The sequence below is a fragment of the Fringilla coelebs genome (genome assembly GCF_963513975.1).
Source record: "Fringilla coelebs genome assembly, chromosome: 23".
Lineage (NCBI taxonomy): Eukaryota > Metazoa > Chordata > Aves > Passeriformes > Fringillidae > Fringilla > Fringilla coelebs.
In genome coordinates this window covers 1,571,237-1,599,154 of record NC_140049.1, presented here as the reverse complement: position 1 = coordinate 1,599,154, position 27,918 = coordinate 1,571,237, and the positions used below count along the sequence as shown (strand labels likewise).

The following is a 27,918-nucleotide window of genomic DNA, read 5'->3' as shown; positions in this document are numbered from 1 at the left end:
AGACTGGGATTGCAATGGGAGCTTTGCAGATTGCTGGATTTTCCATCCTTTTCTTTCTCCTCCACTCTGGAAACACGTTGGCAAATAAAGCCAGTCAAGGTAAGAGAAAATCTTCCCTGCTCGAAGGTTTGCTGTTTGATGTGTGGATTGGGCAGCCGGATCTCCTCGTTAGAGCTGGGGTTTAAGTGCAGGCTGGAGAAGGCAGCAGCAGTAACAACAAACAGTGGAGGGGATTTTAAATGTCGCTTGCAGATATTCTCGCCTGCTGCCTTGGAACTGGGGTTGGCTTTGAAAACTCTTTAATGAGTTGCGTTTCTTAGACTTTAGTTCTTTTGGTTTGGACTCTTTATCTCGAGGCAGGGGGTGCAGGGGCAGAAAATTAGCGTGGGCAAACAAGTCTGCATCCATCGCAGGCAAAATGTGGCTGTTTGGAGAGGCTTGGGGGGCTCTGCTGGTTTTGTGTCTGTGAGATGGGGCAGCAGTGTGGGTGAGGAGGCTGCTCCGGGCTGGGCTGGAGGGCAGGGATGGCGGAGCGGGCGTTGATAACGCCGGGAGGCTGCATCTGTGCTCGGGGACTTCACATCAGCACGGGGGAGGCTCAGATGTTGGGCAGCAGGAAACTTCAGGTAGCTGAGCACAGCTAAGCCTGAAAATTAAGGGAGCTCTTTCCCTATCTCGTGGAAAGAGAGGTACGTCCCATCCTTATCAACTTCGGGCTTTTCTGTTTCACAACTCCCGTATTGAGCCAGAGCCTGCCCTTCCCAGACGTACACACAGAGCTTTATGTATGGTCTATCTATACCTTGGCTTTTCTATAGCACCTCTATATTTAGCTCAGATTTTTTCTCTACACGCGCGCGGGAGTGCGCGCGCCCACACGAGCACACACAGCCCTATACATGGTCCCGTTGGCCGCCTCAAAGGGGGTTTTCTCCTTCATTCCCCACTATCTGCACAATCTGTCGGGTTTTCTCTTTTTCTTTCCGTGGCATGCAAGGTTTCTCTGGCTGTGCCGTTGTGGCAGCTGCAGTGTTTGTGCGGACGGCGAGATTAAATAGCGTGTGAATGAAATCTCGGAGCGCAGGCTATAATGAAAGATCTCTTGTAGGAGGATTCCAGCCACGCGCATGGTCGCCCCAGCCCTGTCACCGACAAAGTTAGAAGGAATTTCAAGGCTATTGTCTTATCTGGCTCAAAGTGTTTCTAAAACAATAGGCGACTTCTCCGGAGGGCAGCCTGGGCAAGCAGGAGAGATTTTTCCAGGGCAAAGGTTTGGTGAGAAGGCGTCCAGCTTCACATAAAGCTTTATGATTTAGGCACAGAAAGGAATGCTTAGGTTTTTATCCCCCCTCAAATTATCTTGAGTGTATGCATTGCTTTCATTTCTTATCATAATATTTATTTATTAAGGCCTTTTGGTTTCCAGTTCCATTTAAGCCTGAGCCAGAATTGCATTAAAATAGCAAAGTGAAATTCCATCGTGCAGAGACTTGACAGATCCCTTCAGGGAAGGAGAGGGGTGGAGTGGGGGTGGAGAGAGGTGAGCTCAATGCTGTGCCGGGGTTCATCGCCCGCCGTGCGCCTGGGACAGCGCTGGCTCCTCCCGGGGGTCCGGGGGGGCTGTGCTGAGGAATTGATCCCTGAGGCTGCAGCTGGGGGGTTCTGTGGGCTGGGGAGGGGGAGGTGTCTGCAGAGAGGCAAAGGTTGGTGTCTGTGTGGCTGCAAGGACTCTGGGCAGGGTGGGCCTGGTGCTGGTGGTCCTTTTTGGATGAGGCTGAACTCGTGGACATCACTGATGGCAGGTACAACATGTGCCTGTCCTCAGAACCTGCTGTCTCCTGGGTTTTCTGACTGTCACTGAGCTCTTTGAACCCACTCTGTGTGTCTGGGACATGTGTTAGCAGGATATTTCGAAAAAGCATCAGGTGTGTGTGGCAGGCGACACCCCAAGGATGGGGAACACATCACCCCAAAACCTTTGCCCTTTTGAGGGACAGCCACCCTTGCCAGGTGACTGTCACGGGCTGGGAAGGACTCCTCTCCCATCTGTTTTTTCTTGATGGGATAACATTTTGTCGTGGGTTGGGCTTGCTGGCTCATTTCTTGTACTGAATTACCCCAGAAAGTTTAGTCTGTGGGGAAGGAAGGATTTAGAGAGCTGGCTGCTGGGCCTGGAGGGTGTCTGCCAGTGGACCTGGCTGGCTGTGGAGTCAGCTTAGGGCTAGGGAAGCTTTCAAGAGGAGAGCTGGCAACATAAATCTAAATAGCCATAGGGAGGCTCCTGACACACATTCACGTCTGCAGTCCGCAGGTACAGCTGCCCACGTGTTGCTGTGCCCAGCACTCCTCTGGGTTTTGGATAGATAATGTCACTGCCGGTCCCAGCTTCTTGTCTGTCTGTCCATCTCACAGCCTTCCAGACAGAAGAGTTTGTCCTGAGCTCCTGTGCTCAGTGGAGCAGTGCCCTTACCTGCTGTCTGCCAGTATCCGTCCCTCAGGAGGACAGAGGGACATGCTCCCAGGGACTGGCAGCTCTGTGCCCTCCTCGGGCAGTGCCAGCCCCTCTGGCAGCACCCTCATCCCTTGGAACACATCCCAGGATTTGCCACTTCTCCCTGCAGCTAATTACACATCCCCTCAGATGATGCTGTGGTGTGGGGCAGGAGGGAGAGGCAGCATCTCCCCGGGAGATCCCAGCGCCTGGTTTGCAGCCCCTGGCATTCCCACGACCCCAGCTCAGGGTCCTGGGTGGGATGACAGCCCCAGCCCAGCCCACTGGGCCCTGGATGGTGGATGGTTAACTCCAGCCCTCCTGGCTGGTGCTGTGTGGCTGCCTGGGGCCACAGCTACTGTCCCACTGCTGTGCTGGGATGCACCTGCAAAGCCTACATCGCCAGCAATTATTTCTCTGTATTTTTTTAAGGAGTCTAAAATTTTCCAATTGCAGCGTGGAGATGCTGTTTGATTCCCCTCCCATTGCAGCCAAACCTCCTCCCCCTTGGCCTCTGCCTTCCTACCTCTCCAGCATTCACAGTGTGTGACTGTTGTGCCTGTCCCCTCCGCCCCGCTGAAATATGAAATGTAAAACTGTAAACATTTCACATACACAGTTCAAAGGAGATCTTTGACTGAGGACGTCTAACATGCCTGTACCGAGATTAAAAAAGGGGAGGGGGTGGGTAGGAAGGAGGGAAGAAGAGTTTTTTTGTAACTGCCAACTGGAGTATAAATATTCAGACACCTTGAGTCTTCCAGTGCCGATGTACTGCTCTCTCCAAACTGCTCAGGAGTTTGGGGGTTCTTGTCTTTTATTTTTATTTTATATAGATTTTTTTCCTTCACAGACAGCCACACCAGAGTACTCAGTTTAGGAAAATAGTATGCATGATTGACCTTAGCCTTCACTTTCAAAATTCTAAGTCCCCTGAGAGGCTTTAGGAGAAGCCTGGGATGGCAAATAAAGTTTGCTCTGTCTGGCAGCACTGGAGGATGCCTGGCTGTGTTTTGGAGAGGCTGTGTCCCCGTTGGAGATCTTGAGATTGTTGCTCCCAGAGCAAAAAACAAACACATTTTTTAAGGCAAGGCCGGGTCAGTCCAATAAGCCAAAGGAACAACAACAGCAATGACAATTCCATGGAGAGATGAGCAGGCTGCTGGTGTGGAGCACCAAACCCTCTGTGGGATTCGATGGAATTGGGGTGAAGTGACCAGGGTTGGCACAAGGAGGTGGGATGGAGGTGGAGGGAACATTTCCTACCCAGGGAATGGCAGTGGGTCCATCAGGATGACCTGGGCTGCTGCAGAGGATGGACAGCTCAACCTGGCTCTGCCCTCATGGGAGTGGGAAGCATAAGTGAGTGGGGTAAAAAAGCCATTTTCTGGGTCATTAACAGCTTTGGGGAAGCAAAACCCAGGGTGAGGGTTATAGAGCAGGGTCTGGGCATTGGACAGCAGGGTCACCAGGCTGGGAATGGCCCCAGGTGCTCACTGTGGCTCCTCCTCCATCATTGCACAGGGCCAGGTGCTGGGGCTGCCCCTCCTGTGTCCCACCTGCTTTTGGGAAAGCTGTGTGGGTGTGCAGGGCACAGGGCTGGTTCAGGGGTCTCCATGGCATGGTGAGATGCAGACATCCCCTCTGAGCCATCCTGAGCACAGGTACCTGCCCCCTGGCACCCCCATCCTGGCAGCAAGACATCACCCAGCGCCTGAGTCAGGATCTCTGAGTGCAGATGACACTTCTTTAGCCAGCTGACAGAAGGCTGCCCTGCAGAGCATCCTCCTCCCCCCTCCTGGCCCAGATCCCCTCCCAGGGGCTGCCACTGCCCGTGGCCATGCCCTGAGCCAGTCCTGCTGCGCTGCAGCACGAGTCACCCTTGCAAGCTCCCTGGATGAACAAATGATTAATAAACTGCACCACAGTGTCTGAGGTGGTTATTAATACCCTGGTAAAAGGAGCTACTGAAGTTATAAAGCTTTAATTTGGCATTAAGGCCGAGTGGAAACTCCGCACGTCTGCCAACAGCTACACACACATCCCCATACAGACAGGCTGTTAATATATATGCCTATATAAAAACAAAGAATAAAATTAATTTGTAGAAAAAGCTGAAGCACTTGCAGGAGAGGGGGGGGAAAGGATGGTGGGTTTGTTTGTTTAGGATTTTCCAGGCCAGTTTTTGCTGTCCTGTCTCACCCCCCTCCTCAAATTTATTAGGACTTTTGGCCTAGGGCTAAAACCATCTTTTTTTTTTTTTTTTTTTTTAAACAAAATAAGGAAGTGAGGAAAGAGCCTCAATCCAGGCTCTAAAAATATACGAGCTGTTGCTTTATCCCCCCGCCCGCTGTCGGGTGTGACGCCGCAGGGCACGGAGGGCTCTGCCACCGCCTCCCCCCGGCTCCGAGCCCCGCGGCCGCCGTGGGTGCGCTCCCGTCCCGGGGAGGTGGCGGTCCCCCCGCTTTTGGCACGCTCGAAATGGCAGTGGCGTTGAAACCGTCTGCCTCCGCTGCCTTTGAAATGGAGAATAAAGCTGCAGCTGGAGCGGAACGGGGCCCAACAGCCAGCGCTGGAAAATCCCACCCACAACGGAATAAAAAACATGGCCCGAGGCGCGGGGCGAGCGCCGCAACCTCCTGCCCTTCCCGCAGCCCCCGGCGGTGGCCGTGCCAGGGATGCTGCTGCCCTCCGAGGAGCCCTGCTCGGCCCCAGGGAGATGGGGCTGTGGTCCCCAGCCAGACTCAGCATCTTCATCCAAACCAAATTCCCGGCCGGGCGCAGAATTCCCCGTGCCGGGGGTTTGAGGCACGATGCGTCCATGTGCACTGCCCGGTTTGGGCTCATTTCAGGCAGTTTAGGGTGAAAAACAGCAGGGTTTGGTTATTTGTGGAAGGAAGAAATGGAAGGGGTGTAGGGGTACAGGTATGGCAAACCCTCCAAAAAGCCCACCTGGGTTTGGAACCTTGAATGGAGCAGCTCCTCTGGAGTGGAGGGACAAGCAGGGCACACACCAGCGAGGAACCACTGACAGCAAATAGGGACAGGAGCATCAGTAGGGATTTTTTTATTTAAAAAAATTTTAAATCTTCACTTGTCTTGGAGATGAACCCTCTCACATGGTGGCAGCGACTCAGAGCACCTGCAGTGAGGTCACAGGCAGCTTTTTGGATAGAGAAAATTCTCCTGCAGGAAAAATGGGCTGGCCTGAGAGAAAACCTTCCCTTTCATGGGAAAATGCTGCTTGCATTGACAAAAATGCTAAAACCTGAGTTTTTCAGGTTTAATTCACTACATCATTTCTGAAGGATACTGAGCGGTCAAAATTTCAGCATTCTAAAATTGGGATCTTTGCCAATCCCAGGATGGCTCCTGGAGTGCTCAGGAGGGTATTTATTCACTCTTCCCACAAACACACTTTTTTGTTTTTTCTTTTTTTTAGAATCCTGTAACCTTTCAGAATGACTCTAGATTTGGAAAAATTAGAGTGGAAAACTGATTATGTTTTCTTTTGTACTTTTGCTGCTGTGTAATCTTTCCAAAGTTAGACAACCTTTGAAGTTACAGAATAAGAAAAAAGAGACACAAAAAGGATGCTCTACATGTGAGAATGGGAAAGAGCCAATGGTGCATTCGGTGCCTCATGCCTGTTGTTCGTGGTCTTGAGTTTGAGAGTGCAGAAGGAAAAATAAATAGGAAATAAAATTCCCCCAAAAGTGAGATTCCTGGCAAAAGGCTGGGAAAGTTTCAATGATGTGATTTATGCCTGGTGGATGCTTCATGTTCTGAGCATTTTTAGGGGAAGGAGATGGGGTTTTATGGATGGTCTGTACTGTTTGGGGGCTGATTCCCACCTGTGTGCCAGGGTGGGTGCCCAGGGTGCCAGACCTGACAACTGTCACCTTGGCACCGTGACTCAAAGCATCTCAAGGTGATTTATAACTTTGGGGGAACACCTGAAAGGGAACTCCCAACCATGCAGGGCCAGGACCAGGATCTGCAGATTCCGTAGACCTTTGGGTCAGCATCAGCTCTGCTGCTGCTGAGTTCTCATGCCCATTGTGGCCAGCACTTGGCATCGCTGTTCCAGTGCCACAACCTCCCAAGACCCCTCTGGCAGCCCAGTGAGGGATGCAGGAGCCTGAATTGAAATCACTGGGATGCTGAACAGCCACACTCAGCTCCCCAAAGGGACAAGTGGCCCAAGGGACCCTGGCAGAGGCAGGGATTGATGCTGGGTGCTGGGGTGGCCGCAGCTCCGTGGCACCGTGACCAGTGCCGTGGCTGCCGTAGGTGCCAGCCGGGAGCAGGGCCCTGGTCCCCGTGCAACCCCTGCACCGTCCCCACCGTGGTGGGTCAGCCTCCAGCCGGTGATTAATGGCCCAAGGGAGGCCGTGGTGGCCGCGGGCCATGGCTAATGTCAAATAACAAATATGAATGCGGGCTGTAAATATTTATACAATGCGCAGGCACGTGCCGCCTCCCTGATGCAGAGACAAAGCTCCGCTCCTCCCGGCCGGCTGAGTCACATCCCCCGGCAGAGCCGCCGGGGTGGCCGGCACCGCGCTCGGGCTGCCGCTCCCGCGGCCGTGGCCCCTGTCCCGCGGGGCTGCGGGGCTGCCTGCCCGCCTGCCGCTTGCAGGGATGTTTTGGGTCTCTGGGGAGCTCCTGTTCTTGGGGCCGCTGATAAGCAGTCCTTTAAAGGCAGCTGAGAGCTTTGAAGCCTCACGCTACTCCTGATGGGGGGACAGGGAAGCTGGAGGGACTCTCAGGTCCCACTTTCCCAGTGAGAAGCTTCCTATCCCCTTCCTATCCACCTCCTCCCCGAGAGGAGGTGGAGGCAAATCCCTCCAGGAGTGGGGTTGATGCTGGAGCCTGGGCTGCTCTGGGAGCCCTGCCCACACCTGCAGGGTTGTGGGTGATGCTCAGCCCTGCCTGATCTCCAGGCACTGGCAGTCGTGGAGGGCACGTGCCCGCTTCAGGGCACCACATCTCCCTGACTGCCAGAGCAGTGAGAGCCAGCTGAACGGCCTTTTGCTCACAACTCCATGTGCTTGAGGCTTCTCCATTTCCCAAATACCATTAAAACCTCCTCTCCCATGGCCTCCTGTCACAGCAAACCCTTGGGCATTGCTGCTTGAGGCCATTGCCAGCACGTGGAGCTCTGGATGTGATGTCCTGGGTACCACAGCACTGCATCCCAGAGAAGGGGCTTGAGGGGCAAAGGGAGATGGGGACAATGCAAATTTTGTCCGTGTCCCCATGGAAGCCTTGATGTTTTTCCCAGTTCTCCCTCCTGCTTCTCACTCCTGGCTCCCAGGTTTATTTAGTGTGGTCCCAGCTAATTCGTGCACATTCCTTGGCGCCTAAGAATAGAAAGTGATGACGATTATTTGGGTGCCTGGTCGGCTCAGGAAACAGTTAATTGGAGACAGAGACTTTTACCTCTGCCTGGGCTGGCTCCAGCCTGGACTGGGAGTGCTGGAGCAGCATTTCCTATCATCAGGCACATGAAAGGGCCAGGGAATCTCAAAGTGATGTGTCCAAGAGAGGACATAGGTTGTGCTGTTTGAGATCGGACCCAGTGACTCACCACGTCCAGAGCCCATCACCAGGGCTGGCTGAGGAACCAGAGGCTGCTGGGGTCTGTCACCTGGGGTGGTGGCTCCCATGGGGACACAGGTAGAGGTCCTAGGCTCTCCCCTTTGCTCCTTCACCTGTCCTCTTGCAGATGTTGACGAGTGTGTGGAGGGCACCGACAACTGCCACATCGATGCCATCTGCCAGAACACCCCCAAGTCCTACAAGTGCATCTGCAAGTCCGGCTACACCGGGGATGGGAAGCACTGCAAAGGTAGGGACACACCACTGGCAGAGCCAGAGTCCTGCTGAGTGACAGCCCCAGCAAGTCAGAGGCCAGCAGTGCCTCATCAACCCATGCAAAAAGGCACTTGTTCACCCTGGCCCATTATGAACCTTTTCTTTACATTTTGTGCCCCAAACTCCTGGCCTGTTGACAGTGCATGGGGATAGAGAGGATTCTGTCCTTGCTGGTGATGCTGGCAGCCATTGTCCTGATATGGTTGGGGCTGTTCATGAAGGGTCACATGGGGCTTGTTTTAAACAAAGCTGGGCTTATTTTCCTGCAGGATTTCTGACCCTGAGGCTGCAGAACTGTGTTAGCAGCTAAAACACAAACTTCAAAATACGACACAGAAACAGAGATACAGATGGTGTAGAAATGAATTTAGATGTAGATATAGGTGTAAATCTAGATATTGATATAGGTGTAGGCAAATATCTATATATAGATACAACTGAGTAGGGAATGGAAAGAAAATGGGCTCCTTGGGGCAGCAGCAGCAGGAAAGCAGGACTGGGCCGGGGAAAAATTCCCAGCTGGAAGCAGGTTCAGGGTCAGGATGGGCCGAGTACAAATAGCAGAGGGATTAAAGTGCTCCAGGCACTGCAGGGCTTTGCCATGGAGACAGGCTGCTCTGCCAGCACCCTGGGAAATCCCTGGAGGATCCCAGCACTCTGCACCAAGCTAAAGCTGTGAGACACTGGACTAGCTGGACCTCCAGCAGCCAGACTGAGGAGAACGGGGATGACTTTGTAGACTCTGGAGGGATGCTGCAGGTGATAATGGAGCTGAGGACCTGCTGCTGGAATGGGCAGAGAGAGCAGAAGACCCCAGGGCACATTACGAGCTGGGTGGCAAAGATGCTGGAGATGGGGAGCAGCACCCATGGTGGGCAGCAGCTGGGGCAGCCCTGCAGCTCTCCTGCCCTTCTCCCCTGCAGATGTTGACGAGTGCGAGCGGGAGGACAACGCGGGCTGCGTGCACGAGTGCGTCAACATCCCCGGCAACTACCGCTGCACCTGCTACGACGGCTTCCGCCTGGCGCACGACGGCCACAACTGCCTGGGTGAGGGATGCCGGTGCCTGCAGCTCCTCAGCTGCTGCAGCACCTTAGGATTGACCTGCTGGCTCTCCTTGCTGGGCACTTCCCAGCACCCAACGCCCCCAGATTTGCTGTAGAGCTGTGGAACCGTGGTGGCCCTCCCTGGGCACTAAGGCAGCTGCAGGCATGTCCTGTGCTGGGGACAGGATTGCTTCCCTGGGTGATGCCAAGGGAGGATGCTCCATGCTGGGAGAAAAACTCACTCTGTGGGTCCATCTGGGAGGGTTGAGGAGAGGCAAAATGCGGAGAGTTGGGTTTGGAGTTGCTGGGGTGAGGCACAGGCTCCCCACAGCCTCATCCTGCAGCCAGCAGCCGGGCCAGCGGCTCTGTGCCGCTGCCGAGGGCAGGACCGGCTCACCCGGGCCCTGCCGCTCGCTCCGCTCGTGCTTGAGGTCAGCCCTGCACCTGCCAAAATAGATGAGTTAATAGCAAATATGGTGGGGATGGGAACCAGCGAAGGGACTGGATAAATAATCCCCGGGCCAAGACAAACCCGGCATCTGCCTACGGAGCGGCCGTGCATCCTCCCTGCTACTTCCCACCGCCCCAAACTCCATCCGGCCGCGGCGGAGCCAAAGCTCCCGTCAGAGCCCCGGGGCCCATCGAGCTGCCCGCGCCCGTCACCCGCTTCCTCCCGCGGCATCCGCGGTGGGAGCTCCGGGGCACGGGGCCGCCCGCCTCCCCTCTGCCTGCAGCTCATGCTATTTTCCAATTAGTGTCTGCAGAGGGGTCATTAATGAGCTCATCACTGGGAGGAGGAGGAGGGGGAAGGGATTATGGACACATACGCTTTGCATTAACCACCATCACCGGGATCTTTGCAGCCTCCTCGGGGAGGGGGGAGATTTACACAGCTGGGAGGAGGCGCGGGCGGGCGGCTGGTTCTGCCTTCCTCTCCCGGGGGAGGATGAGCCCGAGAAGAAGAAAGGAAAGCTGGACGTCATGTGTTTACAGAGTTGGGTGGGAGGGGATGGAGATGGTTGGGGAGCAGCCGGCCAAGCGGGGATCTGGGGGGGAGCATGCTGGCTCCCACCTTGAGCCCTTCCTTAGCTCATCCCAGCATCTCATCTCTGATCCCAACGAGCTTTGCCCAACCTGCCTGCATCCCCCTTTAGTCAAAAGAAAGAGAAGCAGAGCAAAGGAGCGTGTTGTGCCCAGGCTTTGCCAGTGCCACGGGCAGGAGCTGAGCTGGAGAGGGGTCAGCATGTCTGCCCACTTGAGTCCACTGGCCCCTCCATTGCCCATCCTGGGCGACCTTTTGAACCAGGACAGGAATTCAAGCCCTCGTCCTGACACAGGCCCTGCTGGCTTCTGCCCATCTCTGTTGCCTTTAATAAAACAGGTATTAGAGAAGCGGAGTCTCATTTCAGCCATCGGGTTTGAACGGCTGCCTCCTCATTTTTGAGCAGAGCTGGAAGGAGAAGTTGCAAGACATTAAGCCCTTGTTCTAAGCAGGGGGATTTGAGGAGGGTTATTGGCATCTGCAGGACATAGCTTGGCTGGGATGAGCACTGGAGGAAGCCATGAGCTTCCTGCCGTGGCAGAGGATGTCCCTTTATGCCTGGCTGCAGCCCAGGTGTCAGCCCTCACTGCCCTGTGGGTGAGGGGGTGTTTTCAACACCTCCTTTCCAAGACAGCAAGTTTGTGGGGTGCTCCTGGGCTCCACTGCCTGGCCACTTCCAGCTAGAGCTGCAGCCCTGCTTTGATAATTCTGAGCAAACCCTCAGGGCTGGGCTGGGGCACAGCGCAAAGCACCCACACTGCTCAGCCGTCCATCTGTCCATCTGTTTTGCCCAAAAGCAAGGGGTTTGGGTGTGCTGTGCTGTGCTCTTTGGGGAGGGGGCTGCTGCTGGGAGCCCCCGGCACGTGCCGTCACTCAGGCGCTCTCCCGGCGGTTCCGGTGGGCTCAGTTTTCCCCTCAGCTGTGGCTCTGCAACGCTCGAGTTCACAGGAGGTTTTCTTTGGCACGGGGCCCCTCGCTCCCCAGCCCAACACCATCACCCAGCACCGTGGGCAGAGGGGGCGAGGGGCGGCCGTGGCACAGATTCGTCTCTGCCCGAGCCCGGCATCCTGGTTGCTCTGGCACCTCAGGGCAGGGGTGAGTTCAGCTTGCACCACTGTCCCCAAAAAGCCTCTAGAGAGAGCAAAGGGCAGTTACTCTTCATTAAATGCAGGTTTTGCAGGGCTGGAGCAGGAGCAGGAGCAGCCTGGGGCGAGGGCATTGCTGCTGCCACGGGGCCGCATCCCAGCCCCTTGCAGCCTTGGCTTGTTAAACCAAAACAGGTGTGAGGGCAGAGCAGGGGATGTGAGTTTCCTTACAAGTAATTATCCCTGCTCTGGGCTAAGGTTTCCCAGCTCCTCCTAATGAAGTGCAGGCATCCTCAGCTGGCGACAGGCTCTGAGGGGCTGGGAGCAGGGGCCAGCTGCAGCCAGCATCCTGGATGAGCATCCTGGATGAGCATCCTGGGTGCTTTGGGTTTTCTGGGACAAGGAAAAGCCCTTTCTCTGTGTTCTGCTGTTCCCTTCTGTAAAATGAGGCCATCAGTCAAGGAAGCTGTATGACCCCTGCACCCACTCCTGCTGGGCTTTGCCTACATCCCCCACCCTGTCAAGCATTCCCCTTTCTTCCAGCCGGGGGGAAGCAGGTTAGTGCCCAGCAGATCTGTGCCAGCCAGTCCCCATCCCCTTGCTGTGCCAAGGAGCTGTGCTCACCCCCTGCCACCTTCCCTCTGCAGACCTGGACGAGTGCTCGGAGGGCAACGGCGGCTGCCAGCAGACCTGTGTCAACATGATGGGCAGCTACGAGTGCTTCTGCAGGGAGGGCTTCTTCCTCAGTGACAACCAGCACACCTGCATCCAGCGCCCTGAAGGTCAGTGCCCAGCACTTCCATGCCCTGGGCCACCCTCCAGCCCTGCCTTTATCAGGCAGGTCTGTCCTCTGTCACCTCTGGCCACTCCTGCTGGGGTTTAGGTGCTGCTGCTGGGTTCTTGGTGTGGCAGATTTGAAAGTGAATCTATGGCAGGCATGTTGGGAGAGGTGATCAATGTCCTGCAGCAAAACCCTCACAGGTCCCTTGTCCAGGCACAGCAATACGGAGCCAGGGACATTAATCCTCTGCCCAGAGGAATTTATTGATAAATGGAAATGTGTCTCACACCACCTTGAGACACGTCTTCCCCTGCCAGGTCTTGCACAGCACCAGGCCCTTCATCTCGGTATTAACTCTAAATTGTTGCCGTCTGGAGCAATCTCTTAGCCAAAATAGGAGGAAATGAGAGATTTTTGCGTCTCTGCTGATTTTTATCTCTGCTGCTTGGAAAAGCCAACTGAGTGGTTTTGCTTTCCTCCTTCTCCCTTCCCAGCTGTGTTGGTCACTCCAGCTCCCCAGGAATCTCACTCTGCCCAGGAGAGCTGAGCAGCTGCAGTGGCATCTCCTGTGTCCCCATCCCGTGCGTGTCCAGGAGGGATGAGCTGGCTGCTCCTTCCTGCTGGTGCCACAGTGGGGGTCCCTGCTGGGGACAGGGATACAGGTGCTGGCTCTTGAGCTCAGTAGGGTTTAAAGCCACTGAGAGATGTGGGAGCAGGGTCTCACCCAAGGTGGGAGTGAATCAAAGGTTGAAGGCTCCCAGGTGTTTTTGTCCACCTTCCCAAGCAGCTCTGTGCCAGCAGCTGGCCAGGGTTATCCTGTCCCCACAAGGTCCTCACTGACGACGTTTCCCCTCACTGCCATCAACTCCCCATCCCATCCCAGCTCAGATGTCCCTCTGCCACTGCTGCCCAGTGCCAGCAGCTTTTGGAGCATTTCTTTGCTTCCTTTTCCCTTTTAGAAGGCATGAACTGCATGAACAAGAACCATGGCTGTGCCCACATCTGCCGGGAGACCCCCAAAGGGGGCATTGCCTGCGAGTGCCGCCCCGGCTTCGAGCTCACCAAGAACCAGCGGGACTGCAAACGTAAGGAGCACCCCAGGGCTGGGGATCCAACCTCCCAGGGACCCCCTGACCCTGTCCCCATGGCACAGACACCTCCTGCCCCTGCAGCAAAGCCCTGACCCCCTGGTAGCAATTGGTTCATCGAGCCTGAAGCTCAGCATGCTCAGCTCTGCCTCTCTGCTCTTACAGACAATGCTTCTGGCAGCCCCCTTTACTGTGGGATGTTGTGTCCTTAAGTGACCAGGCTGAAATGGCAGTTCAAGGGGGTCTCAGAGGCTCATCATCCCCTGTTCCTGTCCCAGTGTTTCACTTTCCAAAGGGGAGGTGAACAAGGAGAGTGCGATTGGCATGTGAGGAGCTCAGGAATCCTCTCCCTGGGGGTTGTGGTGCTCTCAGCCTGTCTGATCTCCTGCCAGCATCCCACTGGCAGTGCCAGGGTTATTAAATAGATATGTGTGTGTTTATGCAATTATTTTTATTTTGTTTCTCATTTGCTGTGTGCAGCAAATGTGTAAAATCGCTGATGAAATGAAGGCTTAATCCTAAACTAAATGAACAGCACACCTTGCCCCCTGGGGAGGGCTGGCAGGGATTCCCAAAAGCTCCTGTGTCATCCCAAAGCTCAGGAAAGTTTCACCCCTCCCCTGCAGCACTGGATTCAGGGTCAGGGACAACCAGACCACCAGTCCCCTTTGCTTGGACTCCACTGGTGGCATTTAGCAGGTATGCAGAGGGAAGACATGAGAAACCACAAAACAGCCTGCATGTGCTAAGATCACACAGGGAAAGTGAAGGGCTTCAGGAATTATCTGTGAGGGAAGGAGGGAGGGAGGAAGGGAAGGAGGGAGGGAAGTTTCTGGGGGTAGGGATGAGGTGTTTCCAGCCAGCCTTATGTGCTACATGTGGATGGTGGGCAGGGAAGAGGAGCTGGGGCCGTGGTGACCCTGGTGCTTTGCTCCCACAGTGACCTGCAACTACGGCAACGGGGGCTGCCAGCACACCTGCGACGACACCGACCAGGGGCCCAAGTGCGGTTGCCACGTCAAATTCCTGCTGCACTCGGACGGGGTGACGTGCATAGGTAGGTCAGGGCATCACCCACAGAGGGGTTGGGGTGTGGGATGGCTCCTCTTCCTCCCTGGGTGATTTGTCCTTGCCTGCTGAAGGGTTTTTCTGAGCCTTGAATGTGTGGTGATTTCCTTTTGCTGAGGGATGCTCAGCACGTGTGTGAGGGATGCTGCAGCGCCTGGGGGTGCAGGGATGTGTCTGCACAGCCACAGGGAGCAGAAGTGATCTTGGTGATGCTTGAAGAGACACCTGGGGACAGGTTGCTGTGCTGGGGTGCGGGCAGGGGTCCCTGCTTGCGTCTGTGCTGCTGAAGAGCGAGCTGTGAGGATGTCCTCGTGCTGGGAGTTGTTACTGTCGCTGGCACTGGCAGCTTTTGAGGAGAGATGTGGAGGGGGCAGGTTTGCCCACAGCAATCTGTTCCAACTTGGTATTGTAGGGCCTTGGCTCAGGAACAATTGTCTTGCAAAAAAAAATACAAAACCAAAACCCCAACAACCTGACAACTCAACCACCCCCAGAATTGTCCTTTTCCTGTGTGTGTTTTCAAATTGTAAAACATCAAGCAGAGATAGAAGTTTTACTGGTTTCATATGCTTGTGCTGTTTAACAGCTGCTTTGATTTAAAAAATGTTATATTTGGGGAGTGATTAAGTCCACAATTGCTTGAGACATTTGAGTTCTTACTGCAAAATGAAAAAGAAAAAGGAACTGGAAGCAGGAGAGGTTTTGGCTCCCCATGTCCCTGCTGTGCCTGAACAGAAAACCCTTCGTGCTTTCCACAGATGGCTCCGTCCTCAGGGCAGAGGATCCCCCCTGAGCCCCTGGCTGCTCCCTGCCAGCTCGAGGGGTGTTTGGGGCTGAGCTCCCAGCAAAGCCCTCCTCCCCATCAGCTCACTGCTGCTTTAATGCCGCTGCTGTCCCCCAGGCTGCTCCCAGGGTGGATCCCAATCCCCCATGGCTGCTGGCAGGCGCTCACAGCCCCTGGTCCCCGCCGTTCTCGTGTTTGTCCCCACAGCCATTGCGTCCTGTCCCACCTCGAGGACACTCCCAGGGGGTTGTTGCTGTGCCTGGGTGGGGAGCTCTCCTCCAACAGGGAGCCAGGACCCTGGGGGTGTCAGCTGGTGGGTTCCTCCTGGATGAGGGGCCCTGTGTGCGGCGTCTGACTTGGGCAGGTTTGGGACCAAGGATCCCCCTGGACCTGTTGGGTGTGGGGGTGAGAGAGCAGCTCTCCAAAGCATCTGGGGAATGCTTCAGAGCAGTCTGTTTGCTGGGGGGGTGGTCTCTGCACTCAGACCCTGGGTACCACAGGTGTGCGGGTGGGATTTGGGGGTGTCCAAAATCACTCACCCTCTTGTCCTTGGCCAAAGTCTCCCTCTTTGTCCCCATGCCCTGCATTGTACCTGCTGGGGAGGCATCTCCCACCAGAGCCAGCACATCCCTGTGAGCTCTCCCCTTGTCCACCTTTCCAGGGGAAATCAAACACTGCACTAGAGGATTTTAGGAGCAGCACCAGCCCAAAGCCCACCACCACACCACGCCCGTCTCATGCCTTTGGGCTCTGCAATCCCCTCTCACAGGAAGGGGCCTGCCCAGCTCCTGCACTCCCTGGGGGGATTCCTGATCCCCAGCCCCACCGTGGGAGCACCAAGGGGTTGTGCTCCAGCCAGCAGCCGCCCCGCGGGGATGCCCGGCCAGCAGATTTACAGCCGAGGTACCTGCTCGGATATTTATCACCACCCTTCCTTGTTTTTATGGCTCGGGCACAGCAAACAGCCCTCCCCCGTCCACACTGCCCCCTCCACCGCCCCTTCCCCATTTCCTCCGAAATATTTCATCATTTCAAGGGGAATAAAGTTTCCAGTGAGGGGAAACGCAAAGTCGTTCCCCAGGCCATGGGCTTTGAAATTGAACGCGGTGTGTTTGATGGGCTGCCGGGACAGGCCCCTGGTCCAGGTTCCCTTCAGATCACACCACGCGGCAGGAAGCACGATCAGCCCCTCTGAGTGACAGTTTCATTAGGCCACGGCCGGTGTTTTTCATTTTTCTGCTTTTTATTGCTGCTTTTAAAAATGCAGATAATGAGGAACATGCCTCTAAGCACAGGGGCCATCACTAATGGCTCCCAACATGTCTGCAGGCACGAGGGGGAGGGGGAGCCGGGAGAGGAAGCCAATGACCTTATATATTTATATTTATGCTCCAAAAGCAGCCTTTAAAAAAAAAAAAAAGAATTGAAAAAAGCACATAAACCAGCCCTCCAGCAGCCAAGGGTGCAGTGCCCGCAGAGAGATGCAAAAACAGCTGTCACAGTAGATGCAGATTTTGGCTTTCCAGGAAGATTTATTAGCCAGGCCATCATGGCAGCTCCCTTCCACCCATATTTGGGGTGCAGCAGGGCTATTGCTGTCCCCCTACTTGTGGTGAGCCCTGGTGGAGCAGGAGGGGGTGGACGGGGAAGAAATACGGTTAGATGGAGAAGGAAACCAAACCCAGCTCAAGTTTTATGGCTGATTTCCTGACCCAGACCGAGGCGGTTTGGGGGCTGGCGGTGCCGGGAGCTCTGCACCCGCAGCCGGGGTGCACTGACCCATGGGGGAGCCTGAGCAGCCCAAACACACCCAGGATTTGGGCTCGCTGCTGGCTTGGCTGCTAAATCCAAGGGGTGCAAGCGGCACAGGTGGGATGCGGTTGCCGTCCCAAAGCCCGTGGCTGCGCGGTGTCCGCCTGGCTCCGCTCGGGGATCACCACGCGCTGGTTCTGCTCACAACCAGGGCGAGGACCCGGCTCCCCAGACTAACAGGCTGCACTAACGCTCCTCACAACGCGCTTCTCCCGCTCGCATGGGGCTCCCACCAGCCCAGCACAGCTGGAGGGGGTTTGGAGAGGCTGAGGGATGTGGAATGCTTGGGAGGTGGGAGAGAAAAAGCCCAAAGGGACAGTTTCCACCAGGCTGGAAATGCAGCAGAGTTGAACCCATTGATGTGTGACACCAACCAAGTTCCCTGCTGGACACTGTTTCTAAATCACTTTTTTATAATGTTAAACAGGGGAGAGACACTTCCAGCAACACGTTATCCTTGAGACGTTTTCTAATGGTAAATATTTTTGTTCTCTCTATCTCTACGAAGGGGTCTAACCGTAGATGGTCTCTCCTCTGGAGATCATAGCGGGGCTGGGGGCTGAGCTGCTGCGCTAACCGCATGTCTCACTAACCCTGCCCCGCTGCTGCTTCCAAACCCCAACGCCAGGCCAGCCAGGGCTGGGCTGGGGGACAGGGCAGGGACCCCTCCCCCTGCTGTGCTTGCATGAGCCGGGGCTCTCACGCTGCTTTGGTGGATCCAGCCCGCGCCAGGGTGACAATCTGCTTTGGCAGGGTTACCCCCACACCCAGGAGGAGCTCACAGTGGGCTGCCAGCAGCTGCCTGGTGGGGAGGGGGATGCTTGTGCCCATCTCTGTGCTGTGCACCCCCAGTTATCCCTTCCTAGAGCCAACCCATTCAAGGATGGTCCCTTCTGGGACCTTCAGGGTGTCCCAGGGTTTGGCCTTGCCATGCACAGTGGCTCTCAGCTCAGAGCTGCAGCAATGGCAGAGCAGCAATGGCCCTTTACAGGCTGGGCACCTCCCCAGGGATTTCTTTGCATCCCCATGGGGTCTCCAAGCCCTTCACAAAGGTAAGGTGATGCCTCTGCTCTGCCACCAAGGAAACTGAGGCAGAAGGTGCAGCATCTTGTTTGTGGTGGGGAAATTTTGTTCCTGGATGTACTGGGCACAGGAAAACTCCTGGCACATCTGGGAGCTGTGGGAGCTCAGCTCACCAGCACAGGGAGCACAGACTGCAGCTTTTAGGGGGCTCTGAAGAGCCTTTCACACAGGGGTGGGAGAAGGGGGGAACCCCAGATCTGTGTCATCACCACGCTCCAGCCAGCCCAGCTGTTATCCCCTCTGGCTCGTGGGCTCGCATCCTGCTGAGATTGTCACTTCTCAGAAGGTGGAGGGGAGGCCAGAGTGTCACCAGCATCGAGGGTGCTGAGCAGGGCGAGGAGTGCCATGGCAGTCAGGCAGTGACAGCAGAGCTGGGATGGAGGAGGGTGGAAAAGAGTCTGAGTGTGTGTGTGTGAAGCTTTGTCCTCTCCCTGCCTGAGCAATGGAGGCCTCACCAAAGCCCTGTGTGGCTGGTGAGTCACGCCAGGCTGGGAGCAGCCCTGGGCTGCCAGCTCCGCCGAACAATTGCTGCTCCCCGGGGCAATCCAGAGCCCAGCCCCACGCCACCAACCTCCAGTGCCTCACAGGTACCCCAGCAGCCCCCTCCAAGCTTTCTCCAAACCCAGAACAGGGTCCCCCCCTTCAAGGTGGTGCTCTGCTGTGCTAACCGAGCTCATACCCAATGGCCACCCTGGGCAGCTGCCCTGGAATGGGGGGTGGGTGAAATTCCAGGTGAAATTCCCAAAGGTGCAAAGTGGCCAGGAGGGGTGCCACAGTGCTGGAGGAGGCTGTGAGCACAGTGACAGTGTGCCCAGGGCACCACGTTCTCTGGAGAGTTCCATCCTCCCTGCTGCAGCTGCTTCTCCAGCTCCATCCTGCTGGCAGCAGCACCTGAGCCAAACCAATCGTCTCATCTCAGTGGTGACCCTGTTAAATCAATCCTCCCCAGGCTGCTTCTGCATCAGCTGCTGGAACAAAGGCTGGCGTTAAACAAATGATTCACTGGCCTTTCAGAAAGTTTCCCTTCCCTTGGGCACGGTGTCACCCGCCCCGTGTCCCTGTCCCCGGCGCCGCGGGGAGGGGGATGGCCCTGGCACGGCTGGGCAGCGCGAGGACCTGGCTGGAGGAATAATATCTGCAGAAATCCTTCCCCTGCCGTTAGGTTTTGTAATTGTGCTGGCGATTAATTTCATAAAATGGTCCCTTTTGTTCTCTTATTATGGGACATCATAAAAATAGCAGTGGCAAGATGAGCACAGAGCGATCCCAGCTCCCGGGCCCCGCGGCAAATGGTTGGATGGTTCAGTCATTCCTACCCCATGTGGTGCTTGCAAAGAGCAGGAGAACCTGGGATTTGCTCTTTCCAAGGAATTTCTTCAAGGCATTTTCATCTTGGGTTCCTTGAAGCCCAAATGCCTCATTTATCCAAGCAACCAGCCTTCTGAAAGGAATATTTTATTATCCTTTGTGAACAACTTAATGCACTTCAAACCATTGTTCTGGTGGTTAGGGTTGAAATTGAGGATTGATCTCACAGGGAAGCTGTCAAGCTGAAAATGCTTCATTTAAATTAGTGTCCCTTCTAGTCCTACCAGCAACAGCTGACTTTGATAATACTGAAATAATTAGCTCTTTTTTTTTTTCAACTGGATTTTTTTTCCACTGATGCTGCCTGCCTCTGAGTGTGTGTTTTAATTATATGATGTGTCTCCCAAATTAGCCTGAGACACTGGACCAGCCACCATGCCTGAGCAGTGGGTGATGGTCAGGGACTGACAGCACGGGGTCACCCGTGGCTTTGTGGCTCACTAGCTTGGTGGCAGCGAGGGGGACAGGACACCCCTGCCACTCCACCGCGGGACTGGGGCTGTGCACCCCCATCCCTGGGAGCTGCAGCCCGGCAGGACCTGTGTCTGGCTGCTTTTGCACAAGTTCTGTGACTTTCTCCCTGGGAAACTGAATTCCTCCTCTCTGGAGCTGCCCGAGGTGGCGTCCAGGAGGGCATGTGGGGCACACCAGCCCCCATGTGTTCATCATTTCACGCCTCTGTGGCCTCGTTGCTGTTGTGTGAGAGCCAAGGGAGGTTTCCCCGGGCTCTGCAGGGAGGTTTGTACCCACTGCCACTCCCAGGCCGTGGCGTGGGGGACATCTGGGTGGCGTGACTCCCCCAGCCTTTTGAACAGAGGTCCCTCACCCCAGCCTTTTCTCCCCTTGCCGTGCAGAGACGTGTGCTGTGAACAACGGGGGCTGTGACAGCAAGTGCCACGACGCGGCCACCGGCGTCCACTGCAGCTGCCCCATGGGCTTCATGCTCCAGCCTGACAGGAAGACCTGCAAAGGTAGGTGGGTGTGAGTGGGGCTGGGGGCTCACTGCTCACCCCTGGGTGCCTCAGACCCCCGTTGTGTCCTCAGTGCCCTCAGAAAAGGCTCAGATTTAGCTCAGCTCGACATTGCCCCCAGTGCTCACTGGCTTGGTGTTTGCATCCATGGGGTGGGGACAGGAATCACCCCCTGCACAGGGATTGGGGCACCTTGCTGCAGGCACCATGCTTGGCCCCCATGCCCCTGGGAAGCCTGTGGGGAGGAGGAAAAGGGATCAGGTCAAGTTGGAGGCAGTGGCATAGCACTTGTGGGGCTAGAGGGTCCTGTCCCATCTCACTCCACCGCACTTCCTGAGCTGCCCCAGGGGAAGGGCTGGGTGTGCAGGGAATGCACACCTGCCCTGGGGGTGTGAAATGCACAGGTCCCTCTTGGGACACTGCCCAGCCAGGTCCAAGCACCAGGTCCCACATGGGGGAGAGCACCCCGAGATGCTGCATGTCCCACCAACATCCCCACACTCCTGTCCCTGCCTGGAGAGCAGTCCAGGCTGCTTTCCCTGCACCCCAGACTTTCCCCCTCAGGGCTGGCTACTGCCTGCATTGTGTCTTTTGGCAGCTCTCAGAACTTGACCCCAGCTGAAAGGAAAGCCTGTCCCACTGCTGGCTGCCTGTCTACCTGTTGACTGCTTCCAGAACCCCTTGTCCCTGGTATTTTATCAGAGCATCCACCCCTCTCCAGTTCTGCAGTTTCCAGCGATGTGCAATAACCCAGAGCCACGTCCCCTGTGTCTGGGGTTTTATTGGGGCTGCAGGCAGGTTTACAGCTTGCTCCCTCACAGTCATAAAAAGAAAGCCTCAGCCCCAGTGAGGCAGGGCTGCTGCCCCAGCACTGGGGGATGGAGGGACAGGGCAGGCTGCTGCCTCCTCCTGGTCTCCTTCCATTTCACACGTTGTTTCCTACCAGTAAATTTTGTGATTAGTGGGAAAACAAGGACGTCACCGTCCCCCTGCTGACATCAGAGCCCAAAGGGTTTCCTCCATTGTCCCTCATGGTGGGGACAGCACCGAGAGGGGAGCACTGGGCTCTCCTGCTCGAGCATCCCAGCCAGGGTGTGACACTTGGGTGTCCCTTGTCCCCACCAGACATTGACGAGTGCCGGCTCAACAACGGCGGCTGTGACCACATCTGCAGGAACACGGTGGGCAGCTTCGAGTGCAGCTGCAAGAAGGGCTACAAGCTGCTCATAAACGAGAGGAACTGCCAAGGTAAGGGGCACTGAGTGCCCAGGCCCCCTGCCCTGCCCCTCCCTGCACTCCCATGGCTGCTGTTGCAGCATTGCTGCCCCGGCTGCTCATTCCTCTGGCCCTTCCTCTGGACTGCATACATCCTTCAGGGGATTAGTGCTGGATTTAGGCTCTGGTTTGGGGCTTAGCCTTTCAGTCTCAGAGCTGGGGACTTGTGGGCTCTTGCAGAGCTAAAGCCAGCAATTAGGCAGATGCCAGGGCTCCCAGTTCTTGGAGGGCAGGAATGGGGAGAAGATGCCTCCTGCTCACTCCAGAGGGAGCTGGCTGCTCCATGCTGCTTCTTCCACCTTTTTCTCCCAGTCCCAACATCTTTCTACATATTTCACATAAGCCCAGGAGGTCACTGCTGCCCCCGCAGCCCATGGCCAAGGTCAGCACGGCAGGTGTGCATGAGCCTGAGTGTTGCCTCCTGAAAACACACGGCCGGGGAAGGAGGGGGCTGGCAGGCTCCGGGGCTGCCACTGCTTTCATCTCCGTCCAGGTTCTGTGCTCCGGGAGTTTGACGTGAGTGCAGCAATTAACTTAATGAAGCCAATGAAATGATGCTCCAGCCCACCAGGTTGGGTTCACCTCCCAACCGGGGCCTCCCTGCCCCAGCAAGGTGCCCTTGGGGCCGAGCAAACATTGCTGGCACCGTCCCCGAGGCAGGACCTGCCCGCACAGCATTCCTGATCCCTTCCTGGCATCCTCCTGATCCCTCCCTGCCCCGGACGGGCGGCAGCCGGGGGCTCTTGCAGCCCTCCCGTGCCAGGGGCAGGATGCTGGCCCTGTTTGGCCCGTTTGAGGGGCAGAGGGGCTGCAGGAGCTTGTGGCAGGGGGTGCTGCTGCAGTAGGTGAGGAGGAGCTTGGGGGGAGGAAGGCAGCCCAGGGCTCTGGAGCATACTGGTGTTGGACCTCCGGAGTATCCTGAATGCCCAAAATTGTATTGAATGCCCAGAGCAAGCTGGTTCTGGACCCTTGGAGGATACCAGTGCAGGGTCCCGCAGCATCCCAGAGCAGCCCTCAGCTTGCAGGAGCAGGAAGGGGACAATCCTGTGCCCCTCTGCCATGCCAGCTCTCACCTCCTCCCCTTGCCTTTCCTCCAGACATCGACGAGTGCTCCTTTGACCGGACCTGCGACCACCTGTGCATCAACACCCCCGGCAGCTTCCAGTGCCTCTGCCACAAGGGCTACACGCTCTACGGGCTCACCCACTGCGGAGGTAGGGCCAGCTGGGCGCCGGGCTGGGGTCCCGGGGCTGGGGCAGCCCCGCGGTGCGGCTGCTGGGGGACCCTTGGGGACACTGCCCACCCCGAGGGCCCGTGGGGACGGTCGGTTCCACGCACACCCGGCCTGAGGCCAGGCAGGGACGGGGCTCACAGCCAGACTCGCTGGTGTCTGCAACTTCAAACGGAGCGACAGGAACAATTTGCGACTTGTCTGCAGCGGGAGAGAAGGAGAAATCCCCGGCGTTTTTGGCAGGGAGCTGTGACGGGGTGGGAAGGGGAACATCAAAAGGGTTTGATTTAAATTTCACAAGGCAGATAGCTCCCAAGGGCGGGGGCGTGCTGCGCCCGGGAAGCGGGGCGGTGGATGAAACATGCTCTGCAGGGGCTGCCGGAGCGTGTTGTGGCAGCGGTGCCGGCGGCCCGGGATGACGAGCCCGGGTGCTCCAGCGCTGCCCGGCTGGCGAGGGTCAGCGACCCTCCTCATATTTCTGAGCTCCGCGGTCAGCGTGAGCCGGCGCAGCCCCTGGCACTGTCTCGGATGGCCCTGCGGCCCTTGGGGACACCGGGAGTCGGGCTGTCCCTTATCCCCATGGAGCTGGCACAGCTGTGGCACTGCTGGAAATGCCCTGAGGTGCAGATCGTCTGTCCCAGCTGGGCTTGGATTTAATCCATCCAGAGTCCCAGCCCTGAGAAAATGCAGTGATTCAGTGTCAGAGCCGAGGGGTCCCACTGCCCCTCACCCACTGCCCCTTCCTCTGTCCCCACAGACATCGATGAGTGCAGCATCAACCGGGGTGGCTGCAAATTCGGCTGCATCAACACTCCTGGCAGCTACCAGTGTACCTGTCCTGCTGGCTGCAAGCTGCACTGGAACAAGAAGGACTGTGTGGGTATGTCAGGCCAGGAGCTAGCAGGGCTGCTGGAGGAGCTGGGGGCTGTGGGATGCCAGGCTGGGGTCTCTGTGCCACGCTCTGGCACCATCTCCTCCCTGGTGAATCTCCTATGAGCTGGAGGGCACAGGGGTCCCTCGTGGGTCTCTGAGCTGTGCCAGCCATGGGCATCCCTGATTGTCATCACCAGCTGGTGCTTGTCCCTTGGAGCTGGTGAAGTGCCTGCCAGGTTCAGTGCCACCACGGGCCACCCTCACATGCAACAAGATGGGCAAGAAGGACAGCTGTGCCCTTTCCTGCACATCCAAGGCCCGATTTCTGCCAGGTACTGGTACTAATGCCACCACCAGCATGAGCAGGGGGGTCCCCATTTCCTTGCATGGCCTAAACTGAGGGGAGGGGAGTGGCTAAACAGCCAGAGTGCAGGAGGGAGGGAGGCTCATTGTTGGGTGTAGATCCACGGGCCAGGTCCCTGGTGCAGGATCTCTAAGGCAGAGTGCTGGGCATCATCCCCCCATGGCACAGCCATGTCTGCCTGCATCACCCCAGCAGAGCCAACTCCCCTTACTCCCTCACAGAGTCCGACAGCAGCTACACAGTGAGCTGTGGGACCCCCGTCCTGCGGCAGGGCAGCCAGCCCAGACCCACCAACAGCAGCCAGCAGTGCCTCGGTAAGGGGGCTCCTGGGGTGCCCACAGCTACCACCAGCCTGGTTGGGCCATGCCAGGTTGCTGAGCACCCACCTCTTCTTTCAGAGACTGTGGCTGCGCCTGTCAAGCAGAAAGCCTCCTTCAAGATCAAGGATGCCAAGTGCCACCTGCACCCCCGGGCCAAGGGCAAGCAGGAGGAGGCCGGGAAGGCTGGGGCACAAGGTGGGGTGTGATGGTGGGGAAGTGGGGGTGCCTGTGCCCCAGGAGGGATGGGGTGCTGACCTGTCCCCCCCATGCAGGTGGCTCGGCTCCATGCTCTGACTGTCAGGTCACCTTCGTCAACCTCAAGTGCGACTCGTCCAAGAAGGGGAAGGGGCGCCGGGCTCGCAACTCCCCCAACAAAGAGGTGACACGCATCACGCTGGAGTTCGAGGCAGAGATCAAGCCCGAGGAGATCACAGGTGGGCACAGCACTAGCCTGACCCGTCTTGGGTCAGCACAGGTGGTGGGACCAGGGACACAGTACCATCCCGATGCAGCAAGGAGAGATAAACCAGTCCTCGTCTTGCACTGGATTGGCACATGCTGGGTAGCACCTGCAGCTGAGCATCTGGGAGATGGTTTTAATGCTTCTGGGCTTCCCTCTCCACCCCTCCCTTCTTACTGCATCCCTGTTTCCTCCTGTACCCCCATTCCCCTCTGTGCCACCCAGCCAGCTGCAACCTGCACTGCCTGCGACAGAGAGTGGAGAAAAAGCTGAAGTCAGCCATCAAAGCCCTGAAGAAATCCATCAACCAGGAGCGGTTCCTGCTGCGCTTCTCCGGGATGGAGTACGAGGTGGCCCGGAAGCTGAGCGTGGCCCCGGAGCGGCAGGAGAGCTGCGGGCCGGGCCAGCAGCGCCTGGCCAGCAAGTGTGGTAAGGAGCGTGGTGGGGTGACAAGGGGACCTGGCGGTGACAGCCCCCACAGCATCACCGACGTCCCCCCCGGCTCTCAGTCAGCTGCTCGCAGGGAACCTATTACCACGGGCAGACGGAGCAGTGCGTGCCCTGCCCCCCCGGCACCTACCAGGAGAAGGAGGGGCAGCTCTCCTGTGACCTGTGTCCCCGCGGCGACACCTTCGGACCCATAGGAGCCACCAACATCACCGGCTGCACCGGTAAGGAGGGCACAGGTGGGGCTCGAGGCACACTCAGGGGATGTCCAGGGCTGCAACTTCAACCATTAGCCAGCAGACAGGAAAGCCTTGAGCATCCCCAGGGCTCACAGGAGTTGATGGTTTGGGTGTTTATTATTTAGAGGGGACCCCAGGAAGGGCAGCACTTGCTCTGGGTGTACTGGTGCTGCCAAGGCTGAGGGGGAAGAGGATCTGGGTATAGAGCAGGAGGCATGTGGGGTGCCAGGACTGAACAATGCCTTGCCTGCAGGTCAATGTCCCCCTGGCCAGCACTCTGCTGATGGCTTCAAGCCCTGCCAGCCGTGTCCCCATGGCTCCTATCAGCCCGAGGTGGGACGGGCGCTCTGCTTCCCCTGCGGCGGGGGGCTGACCACCCGCCACGAGGGAGCCCTCTCCTTCCAGGACTGCGACACCAAAGGTAGGTCAGAGCTGGTCCCCAGGATGGGGCCACCCAGCAGTGCTGTGCCAGCAGCTGACACAGCCCCCTGTGCTCCCTGACCCCCCAGTGCAGTGCTCCCCTGGGCACTACTACAACACGAGCGTGCATCGCTGCATCCGCTGCGCCGTGGGCACCTACCAGCCCGATTTCCGGCAGAATTACTGCATCTCCTGCCCTGGCAACACCACCACCGACTTCGACGGCTCCACCTCGGTGTCCCAGTGCAAAAGTAGGCGAGCTGGGGTGCAACAGAAGGGGGGGACAACGGTGGGGTTCTCCTTCAAAAGTATTTAAAAGTCCTGCAGAGTTTGGGGTCATTTCAGTGCTTTGTGCATGCAGGCAGGCATGGAGGGTTGCCTAATGGGACACCGCCCCTCTTGCCCAGCAAATCCCCCCCAGCGCCCCCGTGCCCTGGTTCCCAGCTGAACTGGTGTCCCTGCCTTGCAGACCGGCAGTGTGGAGGGGAGCTGGGTGAGTACACGGGCTACATCGAGTCCCCCAACTACCCGGGGAATTACCCTGCCAACATCGAGTGCACCTGGAACATCAACCCCCCGCCCAAGCGCAAGATCCTCATCGTGGTGCCTGAGATCTTCCTCCCCTCCGAGGACGAGTGCGGCGACGTCTTGGTCATGCGGAAAAACTGTAGGTAACCGTGGTGCTTAGGGGAGGAGCTGGGCAGGAAAAGGCTGGGGTTTGGCAGAGAGGGAGAAAGGTACATCCCTGGGCAGCTGGAGGGGAGTTTTGGGAGTAGGGTGAGTGGGGAGATGAGCATCACCCTGCCATCCGGGTGTCTTGCTGGATCTCAGGGGGATGTGCATGAGCTGGGCTGCACACCTGGGCCTCAGCCTTCATTTTGGGGGTTAAAAGCCCCATCTGGTGCTTTCCAGAGGAAAGGAATAACAATCCCTAGTATGTAACATGAGGGTTAGTGGGGGCTCAGCCTTGCCCAGATTGGATAATTCCCATCCCTGATGCCATCCTTGACCCAGTAAGGCTGGGGCTAGCTCTGCTGATGGGCAAGCAGCATCCTGTGTCCCTTTGCTGTTCCCTGCAGCCTCCCCATCCTCCATCACCACCTACGAGACCTGCCAGACCTATGAGAGACCCATCGCCTTCACCGCCCGCTCCCGCAAGCTCTGGATCAACTTCAAAACCAGTGAAGCCAACAGTGCCCGGGGCTTCCAGATCCCCTACGTCACCTACGACGGTGAGCACGGCCAGATGCCATCCCAGCATCCTGATGCTTCTCCCCCCACACTTTGGGACCCAGGTCCCCCCCAGTTCACACCTCCTGTGTGTTTGGGGGGAGTGGACTGAAGGATGGAGGCCAGAGGTTTGGGGACAAGTGGCAGCTTATGCCCTGTGTTTTTTGGCAGAGGACTACGAGCAGCTGGTGGAAGACATTGTGCGGGATGGAAGGCTCTACGCCTCCGAGAACCACCAGGAGATCCTCAAGGTGAGCCCCCAAGTCTGTGTTACCCAGGGCTGGGGGGGATGCAGGAGCATCCTTCCTTTTGGGGATCCCTCCTGCTCTCCTTGCACTTGGACTTTCCGGGGGGCATGGGGGAGGATGCTGAACCTCCCTCTGGCTCGGCTTCCCTGCAGGACAAGAAGCTTATCAAAGCTTTCTTCGACGTGCTGGCGCACCCCCAGAACTACTTCAAGTACACAGAGAAGCACAAGGAGATGCTGCCCCGCTCCTTCATCAAACTCCTGCGCTCCAAAGTCTCCAGCTTCCTCCGGCCTTACAAATAGCCCGCCGCGC

General features: G+C 57.1%; 1 protein-coding gene across 1 annotated transcript; it reads left to right on the top strand.

Annotated features, from left to right (window-relative positions):
• Positions 1-14: 14 nt before the first annotated feature.
• Positions 15-27,908, top strand: SCUBE3 (signal peptide, CUB domain and EGF like domain containing 3; the record flags this gene model as incomplete). Its single annotated transcript, XM_084220505.1, has 23 exons — positions 15-99; positions 8,223-8,345; positions 9,295-9,420; positions 12,192-12,326; positions 13,285-13,410; positions 14,354-14,470; positions 17,505-17,552; positions 20,383-20,499; positions 21,625-21,747; positions 22,872-22,988; positions 23,763-23,885; positions 24,076-24,210; positions 24,464-24,556; positions 24,641-24,757; positions 24,835-24,996; positions 25,248-25,451; positions 25,532-25,693; positions 25,962-26,129; positions 26,218-26,379; positions 26,598-26,795; positions 27,208-27,360; positions 27,530-27,609; positions 27,759-27,908. 23 exons carry the CDS (start codon positions 15-17, stop codon positions 27,906-27,908), a joined length of 3,024 nt encoding a protein of 1,007 aa, XP_084076631.1.
• Positions 27,909-27,918: the final 10 nt, after the last annotated feature.